We start from the raw sequence: 26,356 nt of genomic DNA on the forward strand, positions 1-26,356 counted from the left end.
CTTCTGCCGTGACTGCTGACCAACTCCCGCAACCTAACAACGCCCTTTAACCACGAACACACTCGAGCCAAATGGAGGGCGCTAGATTCGCTTTTGACACAGCGGACATGGATTTCAGCAACGTGTTTGTGACGATGCCGCAGCAGCAGCAATCGTTCGCGAAGCCTAACGAGGATAACACCTCTGGCTTCTTTTTTGGTGACGAGGGCATCGATACAACTGGGTCTTTTGTTGACCCGACCGTATTTGCGACCCCCTCTCAGGATATGGGCTACTTGTCTCAGAGCCTTGTAAGCGTGCCCCTCGAGAATCGTAATAATCTGAAGCCTCCAAGGTTCTGTATGCGCGCCCGTACTGACTTGCTGCAGGCTATGGATAACACCATGAGCAATGCATCAATATGGAGCAGCCATCTTACACCGGAATCGCTTATCTTGAATTCTTTTCCCACTACTCCCACACAGCCACTGGACATGTTCCAACCAAGCTTTAGTTCTTCGTTAGGCAAGAGGTCGTTGCAGCTCGACGTGGAGGACTTCCCTCAGTCCAAGCGCCACGAGTCAATGAGAGATTACACTACCCTATCTTCGTTTTCATCAACATCGTCTCCTCAGATGGAGGTGGTCTCAGGTCTTTCTGATGAAGCAGCCGACGTATGCGCGACATGGTTCAACAAATACGCCGTTTTGCCCAGCGATCGACACGTCGAGTCGCTTAGCCAGCTCACTGGCGAGTCTTCAGATGCCATCCGGCAATGGTTCGGCCGGTTGCTGAAGCAAGGTATGGGAGGACACGACTCAGCATACAAATCACAAACCGACATGATGCAGCCAACCCTGTGCTGGTCTGATTCTTATACAGCCGATCTGGTTTCCCATCAGCAGCAGCCATCGAGCTTGGTCCAGCATCAACCCACTACGCAGCTTACACAGGAGGACACAGCGACTCCAGAAAGACGGCCCAGCAACGACACAGCCACAATCAGCCAGTCGACGTCAAATCTCCGTGGTGGGAAGAAGCGCTGTACACCTACTGACAACCGGGAGTTACTGTCCAGGGATCCCAACAAGATCTACCAGTGCACGCGAAAATGCGGCAAGCGTTATGGCCGCAAGTGTGACTGGAAGAGGAACGAGGAAGAAGGTTACCCATGCAAATCTTGGGTATGCAGCTTGTGCATAGGTGGAGGTGTCGAGAATGTGCGACCTTGCTTCAGGAAGTATCACTTCGTGCAGGTAAGCCAGGAAAACGTCTACATGCGCCGGTTTGCAGCTTACACCCATGTAGCATTTCAGGAACATCCACCCTGATGTGGACAGCGATCAGTACGAGCAAACGAGCATCGTGTGTTCTGAGACAGAGTTTCCACGAAACTGCGGTTTCTGCAAGGATCGATTCGACTCGAGGCAGGACCGCATTGACCATATTGCAGGTATGTACTGCGTTATACCCCTAAACCCACCGGAGTCGAGAGAGAGGCAGATATGAACCACAAAAGCGAAGATTGCAGCTGACATTGAGTAGACCACTTCAAACAAGGCAAGTCTATGCTTGACTGGAACGATAACAGTGACGATGACGGCCAGGACGACGATGACAACAACGATGACGATGACGATGACGACAAGCCTAGCGGTGATGGCTACGACAGTGCGCCCTCACAACCGCCTCCAGAACGTGATCCTCGCGACGACTTCAACTCCAAATACCATGGTGGTGGCGACTACGGCGGCGGCGGCAACAGCAACAGCCCTGGAAGTCTACCGCCAAGCAGTTTCTTCCAACTCCAGCTGTCATCGGAACTCGAAGATGTCGACATCACCAAGCGACCCCAGGGTGATCGACAATCGACTCAGCAACGCTCTCGATCCTCTCGATCTAGCTCAGAGCCCAAGGAGTCGAGCTCTCTACAAGAACGTGTTTTTACCAAGCAATGCTCAACGCAACAGCATGCTTCGACAGCGCGAGACGACGAACCTTCTTTGGCCGGAGATGCTCTCTCCGGCCTTTTAGTTGGGGGGACTCAAGTCCCATCACAACCTCTCGTGGCTCGCGGAGTTTGTTTAAGTAAAGATGGCGTCGGCCTCATAACAGCCGCTGCAAACAGACAGCCTGCGCCCTTGGATTCGGACAACAATGCACCTGGTCGGAACACCAAAATCAGTCCAACGGAAGGACTCACCCAGCATCACTCAAAGGATCAATGCGTTGCAACTCCCATTGTGCAAGACGCAACCGTCGGTCAGACCAAGGTATCCCTATCGTCAATGGCTGTGCTGGATACCGTACACGACTTTACCCCACACTCATTCCTGAGTGTCAGACTACTCGGTGCCGGCGGCTTCAGTACTGTTGATGAAGTACTGCACCGCGCAACGAAGTTAAGGCTAGGTCGCAAGACACTCAAGAATCGCAATCAATCTGCGATCGAGGAACTGAAGAAGGAAGTGAGCGTTCTGCAGAAGCTACGCCATCCTCACGTAATCCGCTTCCTGGGTGCCTACTCGAACGGTGACAAGATGTCAATCCTTGTGTCCCCTGTCGCCGAAACAACGCTTGCACTCTGGCTCGAGCAGGGCATGCTACAGCAACCGGCCAACTTCGTCAACGTCGTTAGCAAAATGTTCGGATGTCTTCTGTCGTCGGTCAGATACCTACACGAGCAGCGCCCTGTTGTCAAGCACATGGATATCAAGCCGCAGAACATCCTTGTCGTTCAGGGCGATCAAGAGTTCCCGCACATAGTACTATGCGACTTCGGCGTCAGCTCCTCCGATGACCTGTCTGATGGTCAGCATAAGCCTTTGACGAGACGATATGTAGCACCCGAGGTACTGGAAGGACTCACTCGTGAACAAGCCGCCGACATATGGAGTCTGGGGTGTGTCTTTGCGGAGATGGCATCTGCACCATTCGCACAGTCCAACTCGAAATGGCTAACCTTCCGCCATGAGTACAGTGGCCGTGCCGGAAAGCACTACTGGCAAGACGTACCGAGCTTACAAAATCGGCTGTCAAGCTTCCTCGAGGAGGCCGCAACTCCCACCGAAAAACTGGTGGTTGGTACGCTCAAGGATATGCTACACGCAGACCCGAACGAGCGGCCGAGCGCGGCGCTTCTGTCTTTGAGGTTCACTCCAGCGCCATGCTGTCTTGAGTGGTCCAACGATAAGGCTGTCTTCCCTGCACCAGATCAAGAGCTTGAAGCTGTAGAGAACCTCGGCCACCGACGTGGCGTCGACTGCTGCGACCACCTTGACCATGCCGCCGGCATAATTGACGACCACAGTCAAGACGTCTTCAAGAATGCGAAGCGCTGGATCGAAGAATGCTCTCACGCCCACGAGGCTTGTCGCCAGCATGCAAAGACCGATAGGACCCTACCAACACGCTTGGTTGACACTCAACCTGAAGGCATCGACAACAGCATTGTTCGCGTTGTCGACAGTACCTCGATCACCCAAGGCTCTGAAGGCGTTGAATATGCTACCCTCAGCTATGTGTGGGAACAGACAGGCGTAACACTGACAACTGATGAACTCCAGAAAGCACAGCTGGGCTTCCAAAGGCACGCGCTGCCCAAGCCACTTGAGTCTGGTATCCAAGCTGCACAGAACCTCGGTTACCGGTACATCTGGATCGACTCGCTCTGCGTCCTTCAGGATTCTGAAGACGACAAGCGAAGCGAGTGTGCCAAGATGGCATCAGTGTTCCGCAATGCTGCCCTAACAATCGTACTCGACCAGATCGACGAGTTCCGCTCCGAGAAGCCTGCTATTACCGAGATAACGTCTGGAGTCTTGCCAAATGCGATGGCCAACGCACTGACTCAGAATGCAAACAAGACTGGCGATCGACCGTCGGCTGCCGCCATACTACCAGTGAGCGATTTCGCCACACCTGGCTTTGGCTGGGATACACGCGCCTGGGCTCTTCAAGAACGCCTACTTAGCCACCGCCTCTTGCACCTTTGCGACATGCAAATGTATTGGGAGTGCAACTCACTGAAGGCATCTGATACATTCCCGCAAGGTCTATCGCCGCTGTTATGGGAGAAGGCGCATAGCAAGTCACACCACGACCGTCCTCAGTGCGGCAAGTCGGGCGTGCAATCAGTAACCTTCAAGAACGTGCTCGGTAGGCCGACACTCGAACCCACGCGTCTCCGCAACTGTCAGTGGATTCACAAAGAAGGCAATGGCAATAGCGACAGCATGACCGCCGCGCACACGACGATGCAGCTGGAAGGAGCTAAGGCACCTCTGAGCTCCAAAGCCGTGTTGTCACCAGACTTTGCGCGCAAGATCCCTGCTATTGATGCCATATCCACCACGAATGCCTCAATCAGAGCGTACAATACCGGCGACGATCAAGTTGCAGCCAACCGGTCGGCAAGCCCGTACCTCAAAGGCCTGTTCGCCCTGTCATCTGGCCATCTCACCAGCGCTCATCGTCCACTCAGCAAGGTCTACCGCAGATCAGACAGCATCAACATCGGTCTGAGCGCTGGCAGTCTGCCCGTGCACGTTGTGGGTGCGATACATGACCAGCCTGCCAACAACAGCAGCAGTCACACATCCAGCACCCACGTCGCGCAGCCCAACGCGCCTCAAAACTCAGGCATACTCGCGACTGCCAACACAGCCTGCGATAGCCTCGTGCACACTCTCGCCCACCAGCTCGTATCTGAGGTGTACTCGCACCCGTGCACTAGTCCGAACAGCAGTCCGAAGAGCAGTCCACCGCCTCAGATCCACAGCCACGCACCGTCGTTGCAAACATAGGAGAGCAAAAAACCGGCGCTGATGAAGACCGCACAGCAGTGCGTTGTTCCTTTGGGAGCTGAGGACGCTCTCGAGTGAATTTCATGTCAGCGAGGCGTGTAAATACCTGATAGTCATTTAGTGGTGGTGGTGGCGGTATGCAAACCTAACTAGTTTGAGTTTGAGTTTGACAATCAGATTTGTTCTATTTCGCACAGTCGCAATGCCAAACAAGAACAAGAGGACGGTTTCCGTTCTACCCAGACATAGACAGGATAGCAAACATCTGCTTTCATGGTATTTCACTGTGTCCAATGCCATAGTCTCAACACATCGCAACGTACCACCCATGGGGTTTGTGTTCTCAGTCGGCTGGCTGGAGACGGTATGTTTTGCCATTTCGGAATGTTCTTCTAGTAAATCAGAAAACTTCCAAAGGTTGTGATAATATGTATGGATATGAGTTACTTTGTGAAGGGTAATGATACTAAGATTTTGGAGGGCGGATGGAGTTATTTTTAATTTGCTGTGCCGTTGCCAAAACAGGGAGTCATCGAGGTTAGATGGAGTTGAAGAAGTGGTGATGTGATCGTTGGTGGCGAGGTAGCAACGTTGGGCATCGAGTCAACCAGCCTGGTTTTCCTGATCTGTAACAACCTCATGCTGACCATCAGAGTCCTTGAGAAGTCGGACCAATAGACGTTAACCGCGAAAATAATACTCGATGGTCATAACTGCAATAAAGCAACACGGAAACTGGTATCTTACGACTGTGTATCGTATGGTTGTGGAACCTTTGCGTGTGGTAGCAATTCTGAAACACAGAATCTCTGATCAATAATGTCTGCGCACTGTTAAGCCTAAGACGCAATAAAACAATGCTCCTAGACAATAGCAGTACTCTTAGATCTTTGATGCAAATGAGTATCCTGTCTCAAGCTTCGGCAACAGAGGTTGGTTCTATCATGGCATATAAAGTCCTGGTGTTACAATATCACAACACTTCAACAGCTCGCACGGAGATCAAATCAGACCCTTTTCAAAAACACTGCATTACCTTACAACATGTATTTTATCCCAGTCTCGCTCGAAGATGCCCCACCAGACCCACGAGGCCGCCACCCAGTCTCAACCGGACGGTACCCCAATGGCACGATGACGTTGTTCATCCACAAGAAAGGGAATGAAACAAATTCACATCTGTGCTATGCATTCTTCTTTAAAGATCACAGCTCATGCTTAACTGTCGATGAACATTCTCCATCCCTGGAACTGATTTGGTTGGAATATGGGCGGTTCCAGGATCCCGAGCTCTTCGCAACCATCTGCATAAATCAGGCTTTACCAAACCAGATTCCGCCAAATCAGGCGGCAAAGGCAGGTATTTGCGAACTGGCGGACAGCAGTGCCGACCACGCTCGAGACCAACCACGGCGCTTTGTGGGTTCCTGTCGTCGCGACGTAACTCACTGCAGCGTAGCCGACAAACGTCACAGAAAGTATGTACTTAGCCGGAATTCAGTATGAAAAGCAAAATTTACGACAATCTTTACCGTTGAGATAGATTGGAATGGGGAATTTAGAGGTATTTCACAACTACAGACGTGCAACAGAGCAGACAATCCGCAGACCCCCTTTCGCCGCTCCACCAAGCATCTCATTTGTCAGAGCCATTCCAAACCCCATCTTCTAGCAGATTCTCCGTGTCATCTCTGCTATGACTGGAATTCGAGTTAAAGCTATTACAACAGACGAGTGGGAACACAAACTAGACACCTACACTGCCAAAGCAATCCTAAGGAAAACAGACACCTACACAGCAAAATACTACCTAGGACTATTAAATAAGATAAAACTACTAACGTACCCCACGGGCGAGCCGCTCAACAGGCGAGCCGCTCACTTTTGCCAAGCCCCTACCAAACTTCTCCTCCTACACTAATGTCTTCTTAACAACACCATTTAGACGCGTTAAAGGAAGCTTAGATACAGCTTGCGCTCCAGGCTCTTAAACAAGACGCGAATCTCTCTTAGCGACGCGCTGCAGCTATCTACAGGGTCCCTTAAAAGACACTAAGCGACTGACACACAGGACGACCTTTACGCGCAGATTCTATAGCCAACTTACAGAAGCTAGATAATAATAAGAAAGAGGTAATTATTAAGCATATTCTTAAGCTAGATGCGTAAGGATTTTCCTCTTAGCTCTTAGATATAGCTACTATAGCTAATTCTTTGCGCGCTAAGCACAATCTAGGCCCTATTAGCGTAAACTGGCCTAGTACGTTTATTAAGCAACACCTAGAGCTTAAAGTTAAGTTTAATTGCAAGTATAACTATAAGAGAGCCCTCTGTAAGGATTCTGAGGTTCTATAGGGCTAGTTTAGCCTAGTAGCTAATATTAAAGCTAAGTATAGTATCTAGGATAAAGATATATATAACTTTAACAAGACAGGCTTTATAATAGGCTAGATCTCCCTAGGAGCAGTTGTTACAGCTTTAGAACGACAGGGTCGGCTAAAGGCTATCCAGCCAGGCAACTAAGAGTAGGCTACAGCTATAGTAAGCATTAATGCCAAAGGATAGGCTATTCTAGCCTTCCTTATCTTTAAAGCCTACTACTACCTCTCTACCTAGTACAAAGAAGAGGATCTGCCTTATAACTGGGTTATTAGAGTCTCTAATAACAGCTAGACTACTAACAAGCTTAGTCTTAACTAGTTAAAGCACTTTAATAGGCATACAAAGGAGCGTACTATTAGCACCTACTATTTACTTATTATTAATAGTTATAAGAGCTATAACTCTCTTAAATTCTAGCAATACTATAAGGATAATAAGATTATTACTCTCTGTTTGCCTTCTTACTTATTACACCTTACACAGCCCCTTAATATAGGTTGTTTTACTGCTTTAAAGAAGACGTATAGGCGCTAAGCTAAAATACTTATATATAACTAGATTAACTATATTATAAAGACAGAGTTCCTACTATGCTTTATACGCGCCTATAATGCTGCAATTACTTCTAAGAACATCTAGGGAGGGTTCTAAGGTGCTAGATTGGTCCTATTTAACCTAGACTAGGTTATAATAGCTCTTAATATAAAGTTGCACACTCTATTACCACTACTACCTGTTAACAACAAGCTCTGGCAGTCGCAAACCCTAAGCAACACCCTTAAACTTAGGTTGCAATTAACGCTTATAAAGACAAGGATTTAGAGGCATATAGATAGTTCGCCTACCTCTATAGTTAAGGTGTTTAAGAAGGTAGTAAAAGGGGCAGTAATAATTATGTATAAGCTAGTGTTAGTATAACAGGAGATTACTTAGCTTTAAGCTACTAATAAGGCAGCTATATAACAAAAATTATATAAAAGAAAGCAAGTTTAGGCAGAAGAGACCCTAACAGTTAAGGATAGCCTGCAATTAATAACTCTAAAAGAGTTTAGGGCGCGTAGTAATAGGAAGAAGGCAAAGAAGCAGGTGCGTGCTAAAGGAGGTAAGCCCTCCTAAAGACGCTGTGGATAGTGCAATCAGACAGGACACAACGCGCGAACGTGTTAGAAAGAGGTAGAAGTAGTTTCTAAATAGTATTACAGGCCATACTGCACTTTACAGCACTAAACTAGGTTATTTTAGGCCATAATAGGGTGGAGTTTGGTGGGGGCTTGGCAAAAGTGAGCGGCTCGCCTGTTAAGCGGCTCGCCTGTGGGGTACGTTAAATAACACTAAAAGAGAAGTAGCTAGTGCCTATTACTAACTTAAACTAGGATATAGATATAACAAAGCATACCTATATAATATTTAGAAGGTAGATAATAATAGATGTATCTATAGCTACGTACAAATAACATAACACCTTCTACTTAGTTATAGAGAATACAGAAATATAAGGAAAATAATATAAGACAGCCTATAAGGATAAAGGCTTTTAATAAGACTACTACTACACACAACCTAAGGAATTCTAGCTACCCTAGCTTTTATTTTAGAGATAAGAGTAGGTACACGTAAGTAGTACCTATAATAAATAACAGATACCTAAAAACCTCTGTTAACCCCTTAGAGCATAGGCTCTTACTACAGGACTTTAAACACACATTTACTATCCCCTTTTACAAACACACTCCTTAAATTACTAGAGTAGCTTAACTGCTCTTGTCTTATATAGTCTCAGACTTACACAGGACGTTAAACTTATCAATCAATCAATCAATCAATCAATCCGTGTCATCTCGTATCCGACCTGGGTGCAAAAGCGCACCAGCTCTGCTCCGCACTCCACATCGCCAGAGGCTCTGGCTACAGATTCTCCAGCAAGCTGAACGCACACGTTTCGACACTTGTCCCCGATGCCAAAACGCCGTGCGAAAGCAGCACCCTGTACGCACGCGAAGAACCACGCTGCACCCACCCAGTCGACCAAGGTCCTTTCCCAGTCTGGAGGCTGATCAGGCGTCCCTGGAATACGTCGGGAGATGATGTTCTTGAGCCCCGGATCTAAGGGCGTAGATACCCGCTTCCCATCGGTTCATGTCTCAGGGCTGGCTTGTACTCGGACAACAGCGTGTCTTGGTCCTCATGGAGCCGGTCGCCTTGTTGGAGACGACGCATCATAGCACATACCCCAACAGAGCGGACCACAGCCGGAGCAAAGCCCTCGTGAGTCTCGCATGGGCCAGACGACGCATTATAGCACATACCCCAACAGAGCGGACCACAGCCGGAGCAAAGCCCTCGTGAGCCTCGCATGGGCCAGACGACTGTCTGCAGCTTGTGCGAAACATGCCCATGTTACGGTCAACGGCCTGGCGATGAATTCGCCCATGGTACCCCTCGGACGCTAGAGACCGGAGTGAGCGGCACTGCTCCTCTAGCCTGGCGTAGAGCGCCATGCGTTCTTCCCTGGTAAAAGCGCTCCAGTCTTCATGGTTGAGCTCAAGCCCTTGGAAGAATTCCATCGCCGTGATGGTCTGGGCAGGCCCATTGATCGCATGCCCAGCGCACGCCTTGTACACCCTGGGCACCTACGGACCTGAGGCTTCTCTGCAAGACAGACGAGGCTCTCTGCTTTCCTCCTGTGCGATAGCCAGACTTTTCCTCGGTTTTTCTTTTCTTTCCATCCTGCTGCTTACCTCGACCATTCGTTGCGGCGCACCCATCTCGGAAACCGTGTCCCGAACTCGGAATCCAGTTCGTCCTCAGTCTGGCATGAGGTGTGTTTTCAACCGCGGCTTTCTCAATCTCCTCGGCTGGAGGCTCCGCGGGGCAATTGTCCGCAATGTACGGAATCCAACATACCATTATTACATCTAGCTAGCAAAAGCAGAGTCCTATCTATAGCTATTAGTGCAATGCAGAGGAAAAGCAGAGGCTGAGTAAGTCCGACTTCGGAGGTTTTCTGCGCTTTACGCTAATTGGCGGATGTCTTCTCTCTTTGTTATCTGCGATAGTGTCTGTGCGCGCTCTTATTAAACATCTATAGGCGTTTCTGCATAAGACCTACTGCACTAGCTATAGGACTCTACTTTTACCAGAAACTATAGTATATTAACATAAGCTCTAGCGTGTTAACTAAGCTAAGCTAATGTAAGTCAAGTCAAGTCAAGCTAAGCTGAGCTAGGCTAGGCTAGGCTAGGCCAGGCTAGGCACAAATGTAAAGCACCAGTCTCGCTCGGCCCCTCTACGTTCCGTTTCCTTCCTGCACCGTAGCTACGATATTCCAAACTTCCCTGTATTTAAGTAGTATAAAGGTATAAGGAGAGTTATTCTTAGACCGCTAGTTTTTAAGTATTCTTTCGTACAAGACCTATAGGAATAGAAGAATCTCCGTGTTACCTATCCTGGTGCTCCCATACACCTCGTAGCGGATACACACGCATTCTGGAGCCTTCTATTATCCTGTGTCATTACAGGCATAAATAGTAGCAGAAACAAAGTGAATAGCTAAAGTAAAAGCTAGTTAGACAGAATAATGCAGAGGTGTAGTATGTATATATAAAAGGTGATTAGATTTTGTAGACTTGTGATTGCTTGCTGCAACGTTTGTGGTTGGACGAGCAGGCCAACGGGCAATGGTTCGACTAGGACTAGGACTAGAACTAGAACTATGGGTGACTATAATTATAGCTGTACAACTACAACAAGGCGTGCTCCGTAACGCCGGTCCTTTGAGACGGGGGTGGGTATCAATGAGGTTGTGTGGTGTGGTGTGATGTGATGTTCCGCGGAGCGTATTAAAAAGCGCCCGGGACACTCTTCAGAGGCGACTCGGGCAGCGGGGGGAAGGCGTCGTGCTGCTCAGGCGCATCGTACTTCTCCAGCGCATGCTCCTCTGACGCGTCTTTCTCCAGGGTGTCCTTCTCTGCATCCTTCTCCAGCGCCTCGGCGGGCTTGGGCTGGAAGCGTGCGCTGACGTGTGCCAGGCCCTCGCCCTCGACGCTCGACAGGCTACTGGTGGAGTCGCCGTGACGGAGCGAGGGGGTCGAGACGGGGCTGGGCTTCTCTTCGGCGCAGCGCTCGGTCGAGGCCTCCGAGGTCGTCGAGTTGCGGTTCCTGCTGTTGCGGAATGGGTTGCGCGGGGGTAGCACCGGGGCGACTGGTTTCGCGACCTGGATGATGCGAGCGCGGTTGATGACCTGGGGTGCAGTGGCTTGGTGGACTTCGTGGATGACAATGTCCTCTTCCTCGTCCTCGTCCTCGTCCTCGGACTCGGACTCGGAGTCGAGATCTTGCGAGATGTCGTCCACCTTGCTTTCTGCGTGGTTATCCGCCTCGCCTTCTGCGTGCTGGTCATGGCCAACTTCGACGGACCTCTGCAGCGGGCTGCTCGGTGCTGGCTGCTCGATGGGCTCGGGCGCGACCTTCTTCAGCGGTGTAGCCTCGTGCACCTTTGTTTCTGGAATGTCGGCTAGCGGCGGCGACGGCGTGCGTGCAGAATGCGATTGTGGCGGGGTGCGCGGTGGCAGCGGAGGCGGCATTTTGGGGGTCGGGGTGATGGGCGTGGAGGGAGCCAGATCGGTTTGAGTGCTCACGTCCGCATAGCTGGTTTGCGTGCTCGAGTCTGTGTAGTTGCTTGGAGGCCGCGATCCTCCCAGGACGCTGCTCAGCGTGCTCGTGCGCCAGCTCGAGCGTCGGCTCGGTGCCAGGCTCGCTGCTATGCTCGACCTGTCCGTGCTCTTCCTGAAGGTGGAGAAGATGGGGCTGGTGGGACTGGGGCGGAACTCGAACTGCTCGCTCGTCGGGCGGTTGTGTGTACCGGCTTCTCGAATCTCCAGGCCGGCGGACTGCAGAGCTAGCAGGCCGAAGGGGTCCGGGTCGTCTTCAGCGGGTATGCCAAAGGCCTTGTCTTCTGGCGTGATGGGTGCTCTGACCTCGAAGTCGGCGGGGGCGGCTTCGTCTGGGATGAGAGACTCGTCCACGTCGGTGTCGCCTTGGGCAGACCTGAGTGTCTCCATGAGCCTCTTCAGCTCGTAGGGTGGATGGCGGACTTTGCCGGCCAGGATGTCCTTGACGCCGATGCGCTCGCCGTAGAAGCGCTCGTTCTCGTCGGTGCGCTCGATGACGATGGTGCCGTCGAGCTGCAGGCCGGCGTAGAAGCCGCGCGACTTGATGTAGGTGAAGAGAGGCGACTGGCGCTTGTGGAGTTCGGTGTCGATGATGCCGCCGACGCCTGCAGGCCCGGCGACAGCGCTGATTTCGCCTCCCAGGGTGCAGCGCACGGACTGGAAGGCGTCCAAGGCCTTTTGCGAATTGATGACGATGACGCAGTCGTAGATGTCTACGCCGACGAGGAAGCCGACGCCGACGGTGTGCATCATGATGCCGGAGGGAGGCGACCATGTTCCGTCTGGTGTGCGGGCGACGAGGATGCCGGCGCCGCCGCTGCCCGAGACCCAGAGGCCGGTGCGCATGGTGGTGAAGATGCAGAGGCCTTTGGCGTTCTTGATGACCTTGGAGGGAATCTTCTTGAGCACCTTTTGCTTTGCGGTTGGGCCAGGGGTGGCTGTGGGCCGGTCCTCGTCCTGGTAGAAGCCATCCTCTGGGGTGTGGTCAGCAGGGTGAGCGAGTGGGGACAAGGGCAGCGGACTCACTGCAGAAGCTCTTCAGGATGCGGGCGGCCTTGTCGGACTCGATGTCGAGGGTGGTGGGCCAGAAAGCCTCGGAGCCGACCTTGTTGGACAGGCGGTTGACGGGGGCGCCGAGCTTGTCGACCCAGGTGTAGACCTTGTCGAAGCCAGCCTTGCTGGAGGTCTTGGCCTTGGAGAACATGCCTCGGGCGGTTGGGTTGCGGGCAGGGCAGTGTCTCAGCAGGTGGGCGGGCAGGGATTCGTAGACATTACAGCATCAGGCATTGAAGCGCGAGTGGTAGGGCGAGAGGTGGGCAAGACAAGGCGCAGACAGGGCCGAGGGGCGAGGGCAGAGTAATAGAAGGTAGAGGGCAAAGTAATAGAGGGCAGAGTAATAGAGGGCAGAGTAATAGAGGGCAGAGGGGTAGGTCAGACGGCGGGCAGGTCTGACGGCGGGAAGGCCGTTTTTGACAGTGGTCGCAGTGGTCGAGGTGGTCGAGGTGGTCGAGGTGGTCACGTCAGAGGGCAGAGGTCAGAGGTCATAGGTCATGGCCGGCGACGGGCGGAGTGGCTGGCGGCGGGCAGGCGGCGGACAATCGGCAGGTGGACAGGGCTGGTGACGAAGCGATGGAGTGATCAGCGACAGGCCGCGTGCTGCCGGGTGCGTTTGTATATGCAGTACCTTGGTAGGTGCGGTGCTGCAGAGGTGCGAATGAGTGCGTCAACGGTCGAGGGTCGAGGGTCGACGGTCGACCCCTGCTGGCCACGACAGGCCGAGGGGCGAGAGTCGAGGGCGAGATGCTTCATTTCCGCTTTCATGCAGCACTCATGCAGCACTGGGCAGCGAGCGCTCGAAAAAGAAAGTGGAGACGGCGCGCGCTGATCCGGCTGGATTGCGCGGCCAGCCACCAGCCCGGGCTTGAAGAAAGCTACTGTGTACCTGGGACAGAGATGCAGCGGACGCAGGCTTGGTGGGGCTGGGCATGTGCCGGACGCTGGAGGCCGAAGCGGCCCACGTGCGCGGCAGCAAAAGGGTGGGCAGGAAGCATACGTGCGCGGAAAGGATATACTATCATCTATTCCATGTACATACTACATGGTGGTGGCATAGGTATACCTCGCCTAGCTCAGCAAAAGGAAGCAAAGGTGGGCGTCAGTAAAAGGAAGCGCCCACTTGCGGGCGGCCTGTGGATCGTTGCGCGACGAGGCCAAGGTGAGCCAGGCGAGGCAAGGCGGGGCGGGGCGAGTGGGAGCGGGAAAAGGTATCGCCGTGCCGAGGGCATGTGTCGGTCCGTCGGTCGGTCTGCAGCCTTGGGTGCCAAGCAGCTGCGGCGCGTCACTGCGGCTAGCAACAAGTTTGCTTGCATGCTGTCAGGCTGTCAGCAGCACCTTGGGCGCGACGGGAAGGAGAGCAGCCACACGCACTGCACCAGCTATTGCACCAGTGATTGCACCAGATGCATCGTCTCCACCGCGATTGAGCCACACGCACTGCGCCTGCCCTGCCTGCCCTGCCTTGTTTCGCGCCTCGACAACTCCCTCCTAGCTCTGTTGTCGCGCATCCCCAACCACAACCACCATGTTTCGAGTGCCCTCGTCGACGCCGCCCTCGACCCCCGGCCGCTCCTCGCGCTTCAACGGGCCCACGACGACGCCCGCAGGCCCGCCGCCCGACGAGTCCTACCGCGCCTACGACGTTGACAAGCCCTACTACGGTAGCTTCCCAGAGAGCTCCCCGCCGCGACACGGCCTGTTTGAGGGCACTGGCTCAGGAAATATAGGTACCACCACCTTTGGCAGGCCCGGCTCCGGCCAGCGCAGCCGCCCTACCAGCCGCCCGGCCAGCGGCGCCTTTGGCAACAGCTTCCACCTCCCCAGCAGCCCCCCGCACCAGCCACTGCACCGAGACGACGAGCGGGAACACCACGATGATGACCACATGGACGGCGAAGAGGGGGAGGAGGAGGAGGAGGAGGAGGAGGAAGACGACGACGATGATATGGACGACGACGACGACAACAACGACTACTACGAGCAGGACCAGCTGGCCGCACAGCGCCGCCCAAAGACAAACAGCCGCCTGTCGCACTCGGTCGTCTCCCGCACAAGTACCACCGACCTCGAGCCCGGGCCCACGCTCGTCCGACCAGGCGCAAAGCAGACGCAGTTCGACCTCGTCGCCCTGGCAAAGGGCCTCGCACCCAACGCCGACCGCGCCGACCGCGCCGCCCTGCAAGAGCCGGACAGCGTGATACTCGACACGGAGCGCGTGCTGCAGCGAGTACACGACTCCCTCCACTCCGACACCCCCGACACACGAGCAGGCGTCCTCGGAGAGGCCGCGCGCGACCTGGTAGCCCTGTGGCACTCGGCCGCCAACACCTCCTCCAACTCGAGCCTGTCGTCCAGCCGCTCGGGAGGCTCAGTGGGCCTGTCCCACGCCAGCCGCCTAGCCAGCCTGCTGCTCAACATCCACCACCCGCCCCCCGTCGGCCACAGCCAGCGCACCTCTGCACTCTCCCTCGTCCCGCGCCCCGACTCACAGCAGTACACGCCCGTGCCCAAGCTCCTGCTCCACTGGCTGAACCACACCTACTCGGCCGTCTCCGAGGTCGAGCTGGTCCTGAAGGAGACACGCGGCTACTCGAGACACCACTCGTTCTGGGAGGCCGTCCAGGCTTCGGCTGTCCGTGGCAACTTCGGTCACACCCTGCAGCTGCTGCAGGGCGCCAGCCTCGACGTGGCAGAGTCAGCACAGAACGACGGCCTTGGCGACCACGGATACACGGGCTCGCATCTCAGATACGCAAACGAGGCCGTTCGCTCGGCCATCAGCCTCCTACGCGAGTGTCCCGCTGTCGCCTCCGACGACTGGGACGTCAAGGGCCAGGACTGGAGCATCTTCCGTTCGCGCGTACACCACGTCTACAACGACCTCCAAGAACTCGCAGAGGGAGACAGCGTAAGCCGGCACGGCGTATCGCAGCCCTTCCAGGCACCCCACTTCGGCATCTCTCACTCCCAGGCAAGCTTCCAGCTCAGCGTGTCGAGCCGCAAAGCCGAGAGCAGGGTCCCATGGTCCGTCTACGAAGAACTGCGCAGGCTGTACCAGCTCCTGCTCGGCAACGAAGAGGAGATTCTCGCAATCTCGGCAGACTGGATCGAGGCCGTCCTGGGGCTGACCATTTGGTGGGACGGCGAAGAGGACGACCTCGCACACGGCAGCTTTGCCGCCAGCCGCCGATCGCTGATGCGATCCCAGCGCCTTCGCTCTGTGGATGTCACGCCACTCACCGCATACTGCCAGCGCCTGTCCTCCTCGTTTGCTGCCGTGGTGCAGAACAGCGACGAGGAGTTCAGCGTCAATGTCACGGACCGCTTCGAAGTCGGTCTTGCCTGCGTCCTCGACGACAACATCGAGGGCGTCTTGCACATTCTCCGCGCATGCTCGCTTACGGCCGCCTCGGCCGTCGCCGAGGTGGCCAGCGCTGGGGGGTGGTACAAGCCAACACGCGGCCTTGTCGGCGGATTTGATCGCAGCGATCTCATGGTCCTGAGCTACAACGAACAGACCCGCACCGGCGCCACCAAAGACGACCTGCAGATCGCCTACGCCAGCGCCCTGTCGACCAAGCGCACAATCACAAGCCACGACGGGCGGACATCGAAAGAGGGCTGGGAGCTCGCCGTGCAGGTGCTGTCAAGACTCGACGACAGCTTCACAGCGAGTCAACGGATGGAAAGCATCATCAACGACCTCCCGCTAGACTCGGCCGATCAAGTCGACAAAATCACCCAGCTATGCCACAACATGAACCTCCAGTCCCAGGCCGTCAGCATTGCCTTGGTAGGTGGTTTGTCTCTTCCAGCACCAACACAATGCTAACACGTGCAGAAATTCGCCGACCACCTCCGCGCGAACACGCAAAACTACGGCGACACCCTCCTCTACTACGCACGCGCCCACAACACCTCCAAGATCCAAGAGGTCCTCCGCGTCCTCGTCGCTCACTGCCTCATCAAATCGATCGCCTACCCGCCCCTTGTCGACCTCGACACCTCCCTCAACTCGCTCATCACCTCGCCCAAGCAGACGCTCACCAAACTCGCCACCCAGGACGCGGAAGCAGCCTCGATCCTGTCCAGCCAGCTCAGCGGCTACGCTACCATCCGCAAGTTCTACGACCTGCGCGACGAAGAAGTGCTGCTCAAGCAGGGCGACAAGCCAAGCCACCGGCCCATGGCTCGGAAACGCGCCGCCGCAAACGCCCTCATGGTCATCATCTCGAGCGCCGCGTCGAGCATCCAGGGCGGCCTGTACGACGCCGAGATGGAGACGGTCGTCCAGGTCGACGTGCTGCTCCCCCTGCTAGGCGAGGCGCTCGTCTTCATCAGCCAGCCCAAGCGTACGCTCACTCTCCGCCACCTGTGCGACCTCCTCGCCGTCATCGAGGACTTTGAAACCACAGGCGCCCTCCTCCACAACCAGTGCGAGGAGGTCCTGCGCACCACCCTCGCAGCCGCCCACGGCGACCCCAAGCTCCCCACTCCGCACGCCCTCCTGCAGAAATCCGCCTCCGCCCTCTCCGCCTCGTCGTACTCGCTCATCGGCAGCCAGGACTTCTCCCAGGACGGCCAGAGCACCGACTCCAGCACCGTCCTGGTCAAGAGCGGGAAGCCAGACGACCCACCGCGTGGCTGGGACTGGCGCAGAGCCTTCCCCAAGGGCGCGACAGGCGGGCAGATCTTGAGTGTCTTGCGCTTAGGTATTAGTAGGGAGGTGGCGAGGTGTTTTGCCGAGGGCGAGGTTGTTGCGTAGGGGATAATAAGTAGATGTAGTTATAGTTGAGAGATGGTATACTTTACTAGACTAGACTATTATACACAACTATAAACACCTACTACACTCTACTTTCTATATTACACTTAGGTATTAGTAGGGAGGTGGCGAGGTGTTTTGCTAAGGGTGAGGTTGTGGCGTAGGGGATAATAAGTAGATGTAGTTATAGTTAAGAGATAGTATACTTTACTAGACTAGACTATTATATACAACTATAAACACCTACTACACTCTACTTTCTATATTACACTTAGGTATTAGTAGGAAGGTAGTACTGTAGTAAGGTGTTTTGCTAAGGGTGAGGTTGTGGCGTAGGGGATAATAAGTAGATGTAGTTATAGTTACAAGATGGTATACTTTACTAGACTAGACTATTATATACAACTATAAACACCTACTACACTCTACTCTCTAATCTATCCTATACTAGAGTAGTGTTAGTACAGAACTAGCCCTAGCTTATAACGCGTTGCGTAGTAGAGGGAGTATGTAAAGCAAGATTCCTACACCTCAGGAACCCGAACCACGTTAATTAGGATAGAAATAACAACGTAGATACAGATTAAACGCAATGCAAAACGCTGCAGCGTTCTAGAAGCTTACTGCTAAGACGTATAGAGAACGAGGTGGATTACAATATACTAGCTATCTAGGTTAATGGTTTGGGCATTTTGGTACATGCAGGGGAGTACTTGCTTACTGTGTGATGTTCTACTCTGCTCTACTCTGTACTACGCGTTGCGGTAAGATAGTAGGTAGATTGATAGTGTGTGTTGGAATGCGGGTTAGTGATAGAGATGAAGGTGGAGATGGAGATAGAGACAGGAATAGAGAGGGAGATGAGGATTGGTGTAGGCGCTGTAGTCTTACAAGTAGGTTGGTTCTTAACACCGCGCATAGGGAAAGAAGGTAAGGAAACGCCGGATATAAGTTCAATGATTTAAACAATCAGATGATTAGATAGCTGAAATGAGATGGTGCTGCAATCTATCTCGTGATACATGTTGCGGATGTAGTACGGCGGGCTGGGTACAGTTGAGTTGAGTGACAGACCAATCCGATCTGATCCCAGCTCCTAAACTTCCCATCCGCTTGGAATCTAGCTTGGATGTAGACACAGCGTTTGATTCAACACAGCTCGACGCAGCGTACCCCTAACAACGATGCGCCTGTGAAAGTAAGGCGAACTCCCCATGTCCATCCGAAATTCATTGATTGAACGAAATGGTACTGGAGTCTGCTACACTCTGTGATACGCGTTGCAGACTCGGTGTAGCAATCTAGTCACAGTCTAACTCATTAAACTTGAAATCACCTTGAAATCCAGCCCCAAACATTCAATTTGATTCCTCTCAACTCAACATGATTTGACGCAACTTCGCCCCAATCACCAAGCTCACGTGAGAGATGCAGAGAATCACCCCCGAGATGTTCATCTGAGATTCGTTGGTTGAAACGAGGTGGCGTGGTGATCTGGGTATCCTGCCTCGTGATGCGGGTTGCGGACTGGAGATGGTGGTTTGGTCACCGTCTAATTGAATTCGGACTTTTGTTGGCTTTTGGTCCAGCTTAGATGGAGATGCAGATGTGGGATTGATGGATCTTGACGTTGTTGACTCGATCAACTCGATCAACTCGATCAACTCGATCAACTCGATCAACTCGATCAACTCGATTCAATTAATTCAACTCAACACAACTTGACACAATTCGATTCAACTCAACACAACTCATCCCCAACAATTAAGCGTCTACAAGCGAGGCGTAACTAAACACCTCCAAATGTTAATCTAAGAGGCCAAGATTTAAACGGGTTGGGATGAAGCGGCGCTGGATTTCATACTGTAACACACGTTGCAGACTTGAGATAGCAGCGAAGTCGAGTTGCAGTCCCAAACGCCCAAACCCTCAACCGGCTCGGATTCCAAGTCGGGAATTCCGATAAACTCAGAATCAAAGTCCAACTTGGTTCAACTCGATTCATCTCAACGCAACGGGGACTCGACTCCATTCGACTCGGCTCAACTCGACGCGATTCAAACCCGAACCCAGCCCAACACAGCCAACACCTACAGCTCTCGCCCTCTCACTCCCTACACCCATGATCCCCGTTCTCCGACACCCCCCGTCTCTCCTCGGATTTCCAGGGTTCGGAGTCGGGCCTCCTGCTATGGGATGATCGGCGGGTACCTGCATATTGACAGCGCTATTAAGCAATCCACATCACCAGGGCAAAGAGACGTTGCGCGCGCCAGGTTCAAAAACAGGAGGTGGCAAAGCGAACAAGACCCGACTCGACTGACTTGATTGAAGCAGGTACAGGAAACGGAGGTTGTGTGGCGGAACGGAAGGAAGGAAGGAAGGAGGCAAGGTAGTGGGTATTGGGTAGCGGGGGAGCAGCGGGTACCTGCATATCAACGACACGTTGCGTTTCGCACGCCAGGTTTCTGCGCACGGGGTGGCGAATGGGAAGGAAGAAAGACGGCCCTGGCTCCGCTTCCAATGAGCTGGTCTCGAATCAATCAACGTGGCACGCGCAACGTAAGAGTGAAGAAATAAAGCAGTTGGTATGCAGGTGCCAACTTCCTTTTTTTTCCCTTTCCTTGCACGCGGCCGAGTTCTAAACAGGAGGGGGGCAGGGAGAAGAGACCCTGGCTTGGTTTGCGGCGAAAAGCGAGGGAGGGTGGCGCACGGGGAAGGTGGCGCGAAGTTCCGGAACTCGAGATACTCGGGATGTTTGGACTGGCTTCAGAGCTGTGTTGTATACAGCCCTCGTTGCGGATTAGAGTCTACATACACCCCAAGGCGCGACGGTGCTGTGCTGTAAAGGAGGTGTCAGGTAGGTGTACTGGATGCGTACTTTGAGAGTCAAGGGAGCCGGGAAGTGGGGCCGTTGGGTGAGGCATTGTCGGGTCTTTTGCTGCGTTTGAGCTTGAAGTTGCTCGCTGCTGTGTGGCATGCAAGCCGTGGGAGGTAGGGCTTGGGAGCAAGTCAGCCGGTAATTTACTCCGCGATCCACGACTTCATGTTCGACGGGGTAGGTTTGGATAGAAACCTTCTCCCAGCACGGAAGGTAACATGGAGGTTGAGCTGGCGGAAAGTCATAAATTGGATTTAGATGGTTGCTGTTCGGCGCGGATACTTCTGGTCGGTGATACATCACAGATGCTACGAACGCTTCAGGTCAAGCGTTGCTGGCTCTACATTTGGTCTGCCCGATCTTGCCGCTCTCCATGCCTGTTGGTGGCATCGTGAGCGACGCTCTTATATATGAAATTTCCGTGAGGTTGACGACCGTGTTGTTGTTCACCGCTAGACCCTCCTCTTTGTTTGTTTTGACAGATGAGCGGTGGAGTAGCGTGCAGAGTGGGCTCAAACGTCTCGGTAACGGTTCGGTTGTTCACCGCTGGATCCATCCGACTGTTTGTTTTGATGAACGAGCGGTGTTTACATGTTCACGACTCGTACACCGACCCTGGCAAGCACCAAGTGGGCTTGACACAGGCGGAGAACCGTTGGCTTGGTCAAGACCCACATCCGCCGTGTATTTTTTGCCGCTGTGCGCTGGCAGAGGATTCGGCTTCATAGTCGAGGCTGCTTGCCGGCGTGAGTGGTCCGAATTGACGGCTGGAGGTTCCCGTGAGTCCAGGAGGCTTGCGCTTGTGCGTTGTGAAGATACACCGTCTGCTTTACCGCTCGCAAGCTTCGAAACTTGCGTCGAGTCCAACTGCAACGAGGTCTTCCGCCGCTGTCGTCCATGCGGCTATGAGCCGCCCGAGATGGTTGTGCTGCTGCATGTGTCGCCTGTGAAAGTAAGGCATGCTGGTGGATGTAGTCCGATACGGTAGGTACTCGAGATCGCCGATTGTGAATCGTTCCATGTGTCTTCTCCACGTGTGTTCCATGGATCAAGGGTGCTCTGTCACCTTCACAATTTCGCATTGCACCTGAGATGGCATTGCACCTGAGGAGCCACTAGGAGGGGCGAGATTATGGCGCTCGGATAGATGTGAATTGTTCCAAAACCTCGGGCCAGCTGCCCTGTGCGAGTCTTGCGCGGCGTGAATTTCATGAACGGATCCCGCCGTATTGCCAACGTTGATGCATGGTGAGCCAGGGGCAACGATGCCTTTGGCGAGTCGCGACTTTCACAAAACATTTCTCGGAGACGGCAACGAGTGGACGAAACTCTGCGGTGCCTGCAGGTGGAGCTGATAGCTGATCGCCGGCGCTGCCAACGCTGCCAACGCTGCAGGCGGAGCAGGAGTGCGAGCGAGCGGAAAACGACAGGGTGGCTATTTGCTGCACTCTACCACAGTACAACCGGACAGCCGACAGGCGTCGTGAAACCGTGACAACCATTAGGCTGGCGTGGGCAGGGGTAGTACGAGTACGAGTAACGTGATTCCGCGTTCGCTTCGAACCTCATCCGCCGAGGCTGTTGCGGCTGTTGCGCGCGTTGCCTCACTCCCACGCCGAAGCTGTGTGAGCGTGGCAACGGCACACAACCAACAGCAAGCCTGATCGGCGGTGGATAGCGATCAGCATAAGCCGGTGGCAACAGAAGCGATATGAGGGATCCCGACGATATGTCAAAGCCCGCACGACCGTACCGGGGAGTCGGAGAGCGGGCAGCATGAGGTCAACGCCAGTCGGCCCTGCACTGCTTCGAGGTTCCACCGGTCTCACGAGAACAGAAACGGTTCCCAGACGGCTCGCGGAGGTGTCGTCCTGATTCGTCCACGTGCGCGCAGTGCGGGCGCTGGCTGTTGCACGGCGACGGACTCCCAAAGCTTCCAGTCACGCCTGGCCCGAGCGCCATCAGGCCCGTCTCCCCGAACACGCATGGGGCGCAGTGCGCAAAGGGTCGACTCGGTCGAGCAAGTGATTTCTCCAGCACGCAGACGCCGTCGCTTGCACAGCTTTTCCATCAGGGCTCCCTGCACAGAACCGCACAGAGACCCGGTGAGTCGCAGAATTTTCATCTCCAGCTTCTCAACTCGTTTCCGATGCTTGCCCTCGTTCAGAGGCAAGACATTCCGTGCGTGACCACCAGGCCTTTGCCTGCCCACTCCCGTTTCACAAGCGGTGCACACTGCCACACATGCGTCGTCCTCTGCTGAGTGCTCTGCGTGTTGGGGACTCGACAAGCTTGGACGACTCATGTGATATCGCGTTGGCGCGTTTGGGCCTTTGCACATAGTTTGTGCACGCAAGACGCGTCCCTCGCGTCCACTAGTCTGGACGATCGATTGGCCGGAATGATGCGAACGTCCAACCCTGGCCCCTGTCACTGACCCTGGCACGGCTGGGCATGCTAGGCCCTCCGCTGGTCTCTGCAGAGTGGTGTAGTAGTATATAGGAGAAGCTGCACTCGCCCACAGTTGGCCTGCTATCACCCGTTTTCATACTAACCCACAGCCGTTGCCCAAGGCTTTCATCATCTGCCTTGCTTGCCTGCACAGCTCCCCCTTCTGTTGTTGCCTGTTCTACACTTTTCCTCACTGCTCCACGACCACCCATTCCGAGTACCCTGGCATCGACCCTTACGACTTGTACATCTACGACCATCCCCCCAACCCCCACGCACATTCATCATGTTTGGATCAAGGTCGAGAAAAGAGAGCGTGTCCACGGGCCGCTCGAGGAAGGAGAGTGTCTCAAAGCACAGGTCGAGCACTACAAAACACACAAAACAGCCTTCGTTCAGTCAGTCATCGAGGAAGGTGGAGAAATTCGTCCAGCAGGCTCGACCGGTTTCTGCATCGCCCTCATCAAACGCCACATCGCCGTCGTTGGGAAGGTAAGCATCTGCCTCGTTCTCTGCTTCGAAAGACCATCACTGACAAGTCACCAGCACCATCATCACAGTCTGCGTCGGAGCTGAGCAGCGTCTCTTCGCTGCACACGAGGACGTTCTCTCCCACTCGCCCTACTTCCAAGCCGCATGCAGCGGCCAGTTCTACCAGTCTGCCAACAAGCGTATCGATCTGCCGGACGAGGAGCCCGAGGTTTTTTCCTCCATCCTCGAGTACCTCTACAAGGGCGACTACTACCCTCGTCTCGAGTTCAACAAGAAGCGCAACAGCTGGACGCTTGAGGATGCTGGCAACGACAACGGCGCCAACGAAGCCGTCATCTACTCGCCCGCGGGTCCCATCCTGAAGGACACCGTCATCTACTGCCAAGCCGAGAAGTACGGCCTCCAGGAGCTCAAGAAGCTGGCTCTCCGCAAACAGGGCCTGCAGTCTGGCATTCAGTGCTCGACCATCTTGACTTCCGCTCGCTACGCCTATGCCAACACCCCTGACAACGACTCCAAGCTTCGTGCGCACTACCTCGCACTGATCATCCGTGCCCGCAACACCTTCAAGCGCAGCGGCACGATGCAGAACGAGATGGAAAATGGCGGTAAGCTGTTCTTCGACTTGTTCGTTGCCATGGTGAACCACATGGATGACCTTGGTCTGTCCTCAAAGTCGCCACGCTAGGCTGCCACCCCTATTCTTCGGAACAACTCGGGCCTTCCTGGCTCATCAACTCTCATCTCCGGTCTGCTTCATCCTCTCGGCGTTGGACTTTCAGCTCCTTTTCTCCCGGCTTCCCGTCGTCGCCGACATGACCCCTGTCGTGGCACGTGCACCTCTCTTCTCACCACCGTTACGGCTCTGACTCACGGTCTCTCCCGGCTTGGCCGATTCGTCCTTGTTGGCTTACTTTCATCTCGCATCTCGTCTACATTACCTCCTAATGATCCGTGCTACGACACACGTATACCCACGGCGAACGCTTTGGGCACCGTCGCATTACCATACCCTTCTTGTATACTATCCTTACCCTTGCCGGCCTCACAGTCGCTCGGACCGCTCATGGTTATTTGCGTTTCTGCTATCCTGATTTACTGCATGGCGTTCAGGCTCGAAGATACCATTCTGGCACTCATTCGGCCTCCCCTCTTGTACCATTAGAATCTCTTGTTTTCTAGTTCCTCTCTTTACGTCTTTTTCGCGCTATCATCATACCCTTGGTCCCAGATTGCTATGGTCGACAGACCAACCTCGTTGCAACACCACCCGTTGCCGGAATCGAAACACGCGCCCATGGCGCGGCAGCTTCCGAGCTGTCGTCTTCTCTTCATTGCGTTGTTTCAAGCATTGTTTCTTGTTGTCTCAGACTGGACTCTTTTCCTGCTGTCGGGCTGGTTCTGAATTGTAGCACCTGGGTTTCCATGTTTGTCGATTGGGTCTATTGACCTCCCCCTTTGATGATAGTATTTATTACCTTGACGAATCAAAATTGCGAGCAGAGCTTTTATCGAAACCACCTCTTGTGCGACCCATCATGCATCGTGCCGCCGAGGCTGGTCTGCTGCTTGACGACTCTTACTCCTTGCCCCAACCTGTTCCTCTCCTCACTGCACTGCCCCACCAACGTGATCAAGTACGCTGTCCAACATCTTGTATGGTACACGTGATGCTGTTCCTCTCACATCGTCGCCAACCCGTAAGCACAGTGTCAAGGTAGCGGTGAGAGACATTCCTTGGCTGATCTCACTGGACGGAACACCGGCACAGTCAGTCCACAGGACCTGTCCAGCGCGCCCAGAGCGCAGCGACAACCACCAGCCCCTCGATGACACCTCCGATGGCTTGCCACATCACCCCAGACACGACACATTTCACTCCCACTACCCACCACAACCCTCGTCTCACCATCCACCTCAGCACCACCCAGCCCCCGCTACAATGCTAGAACGCCCACCCCCACACTCCGTCCAAGCCATCCGCGCCAAGCGCAAGGGCGGGAAGAAAGTCCCCAAGAAATACCGAAAGTACCACACCGCTCACACGAACAAGAAGGAGAAGGGAAAGAAGAAGTCGGGCGGGCAGATGGCTACCAGGGCCTTTAGTGCCCTGAGGAGGATCATAGAGCACGTTGTTAGCAGCCTGCCGTAGGCGGAGGGTGGCGACTAGGGATTAGAGGGTGAGAAGTTGGGGTGGGGTTGTGGCGATGAGCCAAGGGAGGGTGCGGATAGGGAGTGAGCATTGCATTGAAGACCACCTGACTGCGATGCCGTCCGTGAGCAAGGGTTTTGACAGTCCGATCAGCGACGCAGAAGTGCAGTGTAAGCCGTGTTCGCCAGGCTACGTGCATTGACAGCCACGGCGGCGGTCGAGAGAAGGACGGGAGCCTCCAGCCTGCCTTCTTCGCTTTCCGTCGCGATGACGGCTGAGCGCGGCGAGCGCGGCATCCTCGTCCTCTCGTCTCGAGTCTAGGGCGGCAAGCTGCCCGTCGCGATCCAAACCAGGATTCCGTACACCACTGCAAGCCCTCGAGGCAGGTGTACGGGGCTTGCATAAAGCACACACCTCAGCAAGGAGCAAGGAACCAGAAAAGGGCCGCGACTAGAAATGATGGTGCAGGAATGGGCTGCAGTCCTCGCGCGCAATCAGCTGACGGGCTCGAAGTGCTTTGGTCACTGTGACGAGTAAGCCGGGTGATGGGCTGCGTCCGTAGCACGGAGAGGCGATCTTTCGTCGGTTGGAGACTGGTACACCAGTACAGCGGCCTGCAGATGGCGCAGCCCAGGCAGCGCAAGGTTCAAAGTTGTGCAAAGTGGAGGACCAGGACAAGGACAAGGAGAGGAGAAGCAGGAACCAGGTACGATAGACCGCAAG

The 26,356-nt window shown here is 54.3% G+C and overlaps 5 protein-coding genes across 5 annotated transcripts, besides 30 other annotated features; 4 read left to right on the plus strand and 1 right to left on the minus strand.

Annotated features, from left to right (window-relative positions):
- Positions 1-107: 107 nt before the first annotated feature.
- On the plus strand, positions 108-4,784 carry EKO05_0003835 (uncharacterized protein; the record flags this gene model as incomplete). The annotated part of the gene is made up of 4 exons (XM_059636244.1): positions 108-290; positions 369-1,235; positions 1,288-1,432; positions 1,525-4,784. The coding sequence occupies 4 exons, from the start codon at positions 108-110 to the stop codon at positions 4,782-4,784; spliced, it is 4,455 nt and encodes a 1,484-aa protein (XP_059492227.1).
- Positions 1,561-1,624: a tandem repeat.
- A 1,692-nt stretch (positions 4,785-6,476) lies between the features above and the next one.
- Positions 6,477-6,625: a mobile genetic element.
- Positions 6,604-6,622: a dispersed repeat.
- Positions 6,623-8,490: a mobile genetic element.
- Positions 8,417-8,533: a mobile genetic element.
- Positions 8,489-8,968: a mobile genetic element.
- Positions 8,969-8,995: a tandem repeat.
- A 1,087-nt stretch (positions 8,996-10,082) lies between these two features.
- Positions 10,083-10,317: a dispersed repeat.
- Positions 10,318-10,340: 23 nt separating this feature from the next.
- Positions 10,341-10,385: a tandem repeat.
- A 2-nt stretch (positions 10,386-10,387) lies between these two features.
- Positions 10,388-10,419: a tandem repeat.
- A 205-nt stretch (positions 10,420-10,624) lies between these two features.
- Positions 10,625-10,683: a dispersed repeat.
- A 282-nt stretch (positions 10,684-10,965) lies between these two features.
- Positions 10,966-10,992: a tandem repeat.
- Positions 10,993-11,005: 13 nt separating this feature from the next.
- Positions 11,006-13,040, minus strand: EKO05_0003836 (uncharacterized protein; the record flags this gene model as incomplete). Its single annotated transcript, XM_038938617.1, has 2 exons — positions 11,006-12,810; positions 12,863-13,040. The coding sequence occupies 2 exons, from the start codon at positions 13,038-13,040 to the stop codon at positions 11,006-11,008; spliced, it is 1,983 nt and encodes a 660-aa protein (XP_038800442.1).
- Positions 11,447-11,477: a tandem repeat.
- Positions 12,527-12,578: a tandem repeat.
- Positions 13,041-13,311: 271 nt separating the features above from the next.
- Positions 13,312-13,353: a tandem repeat.
- Positions 13,354-13,558: 205 nt separating this feature from the next.
- Positions 13,559-13,636: a tandem repeat.
- Positions 13,637-14,035: 399 nt separating this feature from the next.
- Positions 14,036-14,085: a tandem repeat.
- A 241-nt stretch (positions 14,086-14,326) lies between these two features.
- Positions 14,327-14,357: a tandem repeat.
- Positions 14,358-14,417: 60 nt separating this feature from the next.
- On the plus strand, positions 14,418-17,657 carry EKO05_0003837 (uncharacterized protein; the record flags this gene model as incomplete). The annotated part of the gene is made up of 2 exons (XM_038938644.1): positions 14,418-16,685; positions 16,734-17,657. 2 exons carry the CDS (start codon positions 14,418-14,420, stop codon positions 17,655-17,657), a joined length of 3,192 nt encoding a protein of 1,063 aa, XP_038800441.1.
- Positions 14,742-14,789: a tandem repeat.
- Positions 14,790-14,821: a tandem repeat.
- Positions 14,822-14,872: a tandem repeat.
- Positions 17,379-17,423: a tandem repeat.
- Positions 17,658-17,854: 197 nt separating the features above from the next.
- Positions 17,855-17,929: a tandem repeat.
- A 101-nt stretch (positions 17,930-18,030) lies between these two features.
- Positions 18,031-18,107: a tandem repeat.
- A 361-nt stretch (positions 18,108-18,468) lies between these two features.
- Positions 18,469-18,520: a tandem repeat.
- A 773-nt stretch (positions 18,521-19,293) lies between these two features.
- Positions 19,294-19,354: a tandem repeat.
- Positions 19,355-19,411: a tandem repeat.
- Positions 19,412-19,648: 237 nt separating this feature from the next.
- Positions 19,649-19,716: a tandem repeat.
- Positions 19,717-20,019: 303 nt separating this feature from the next.
- Positions 20,020-20,053: a tandem repeat.
- Positions 20,054-23,275: 3,222 nt separating this feature from the next.
- EKO05_0003838 (uncharacterized protein) lies at positions 23,276-24,169 on the plus strand (the record flags this gene model as incomplete). Its single annotated transcript, XM_038938645.1, has 2 exons — positions 23,276-23,481; positions 23,536-24,169. 2 exons carry the CDS (start codon positions 23,276-23,278, stop codon positions 24,167-24,169), a joined length of 840 nt encoding a protein of 279 aa, XP_038800440.1.
- Positions 24,170-25,423: 1,254 nt separating this feature from the next.
- Positions 25,424-25,633, plus strand: EKO05_0003839 (uncharacterized protein; the record flags this gene model as incomplete). Its single annotated transcript, XM_038945255.1, has 1 exon — positions 25,424-25,633. The coding sequence occupies one exon, from the start codon at positions 25,424-25,426 to the stop codon at positions 25,631-25,633; it is 210 nt and encodes a 69-aa protein (XP_038800439.1).
- Positions 25,634-26,298: 665 nt separating this feature from the next.
- Positions 26,299-26,329: a tandem repeat.
- The last annotated feature ends 27 nt before the right edge of the window (positions 26,330-26,356 follow it).

Source organism: Ascochyta rabiei, chromosome 5, assembly GCF_004011695.2.
Source record: "Ascochyta rabiei chromosome 5, complete sequence".
In the NCBI taxonomy this organism is placed as follows: Eukaryota; Fungi; Ascomycota; class Dothideomycetes; order Pleosporales; family Didymellaceae; genus Ascochyta; species Ascochyta rabiei.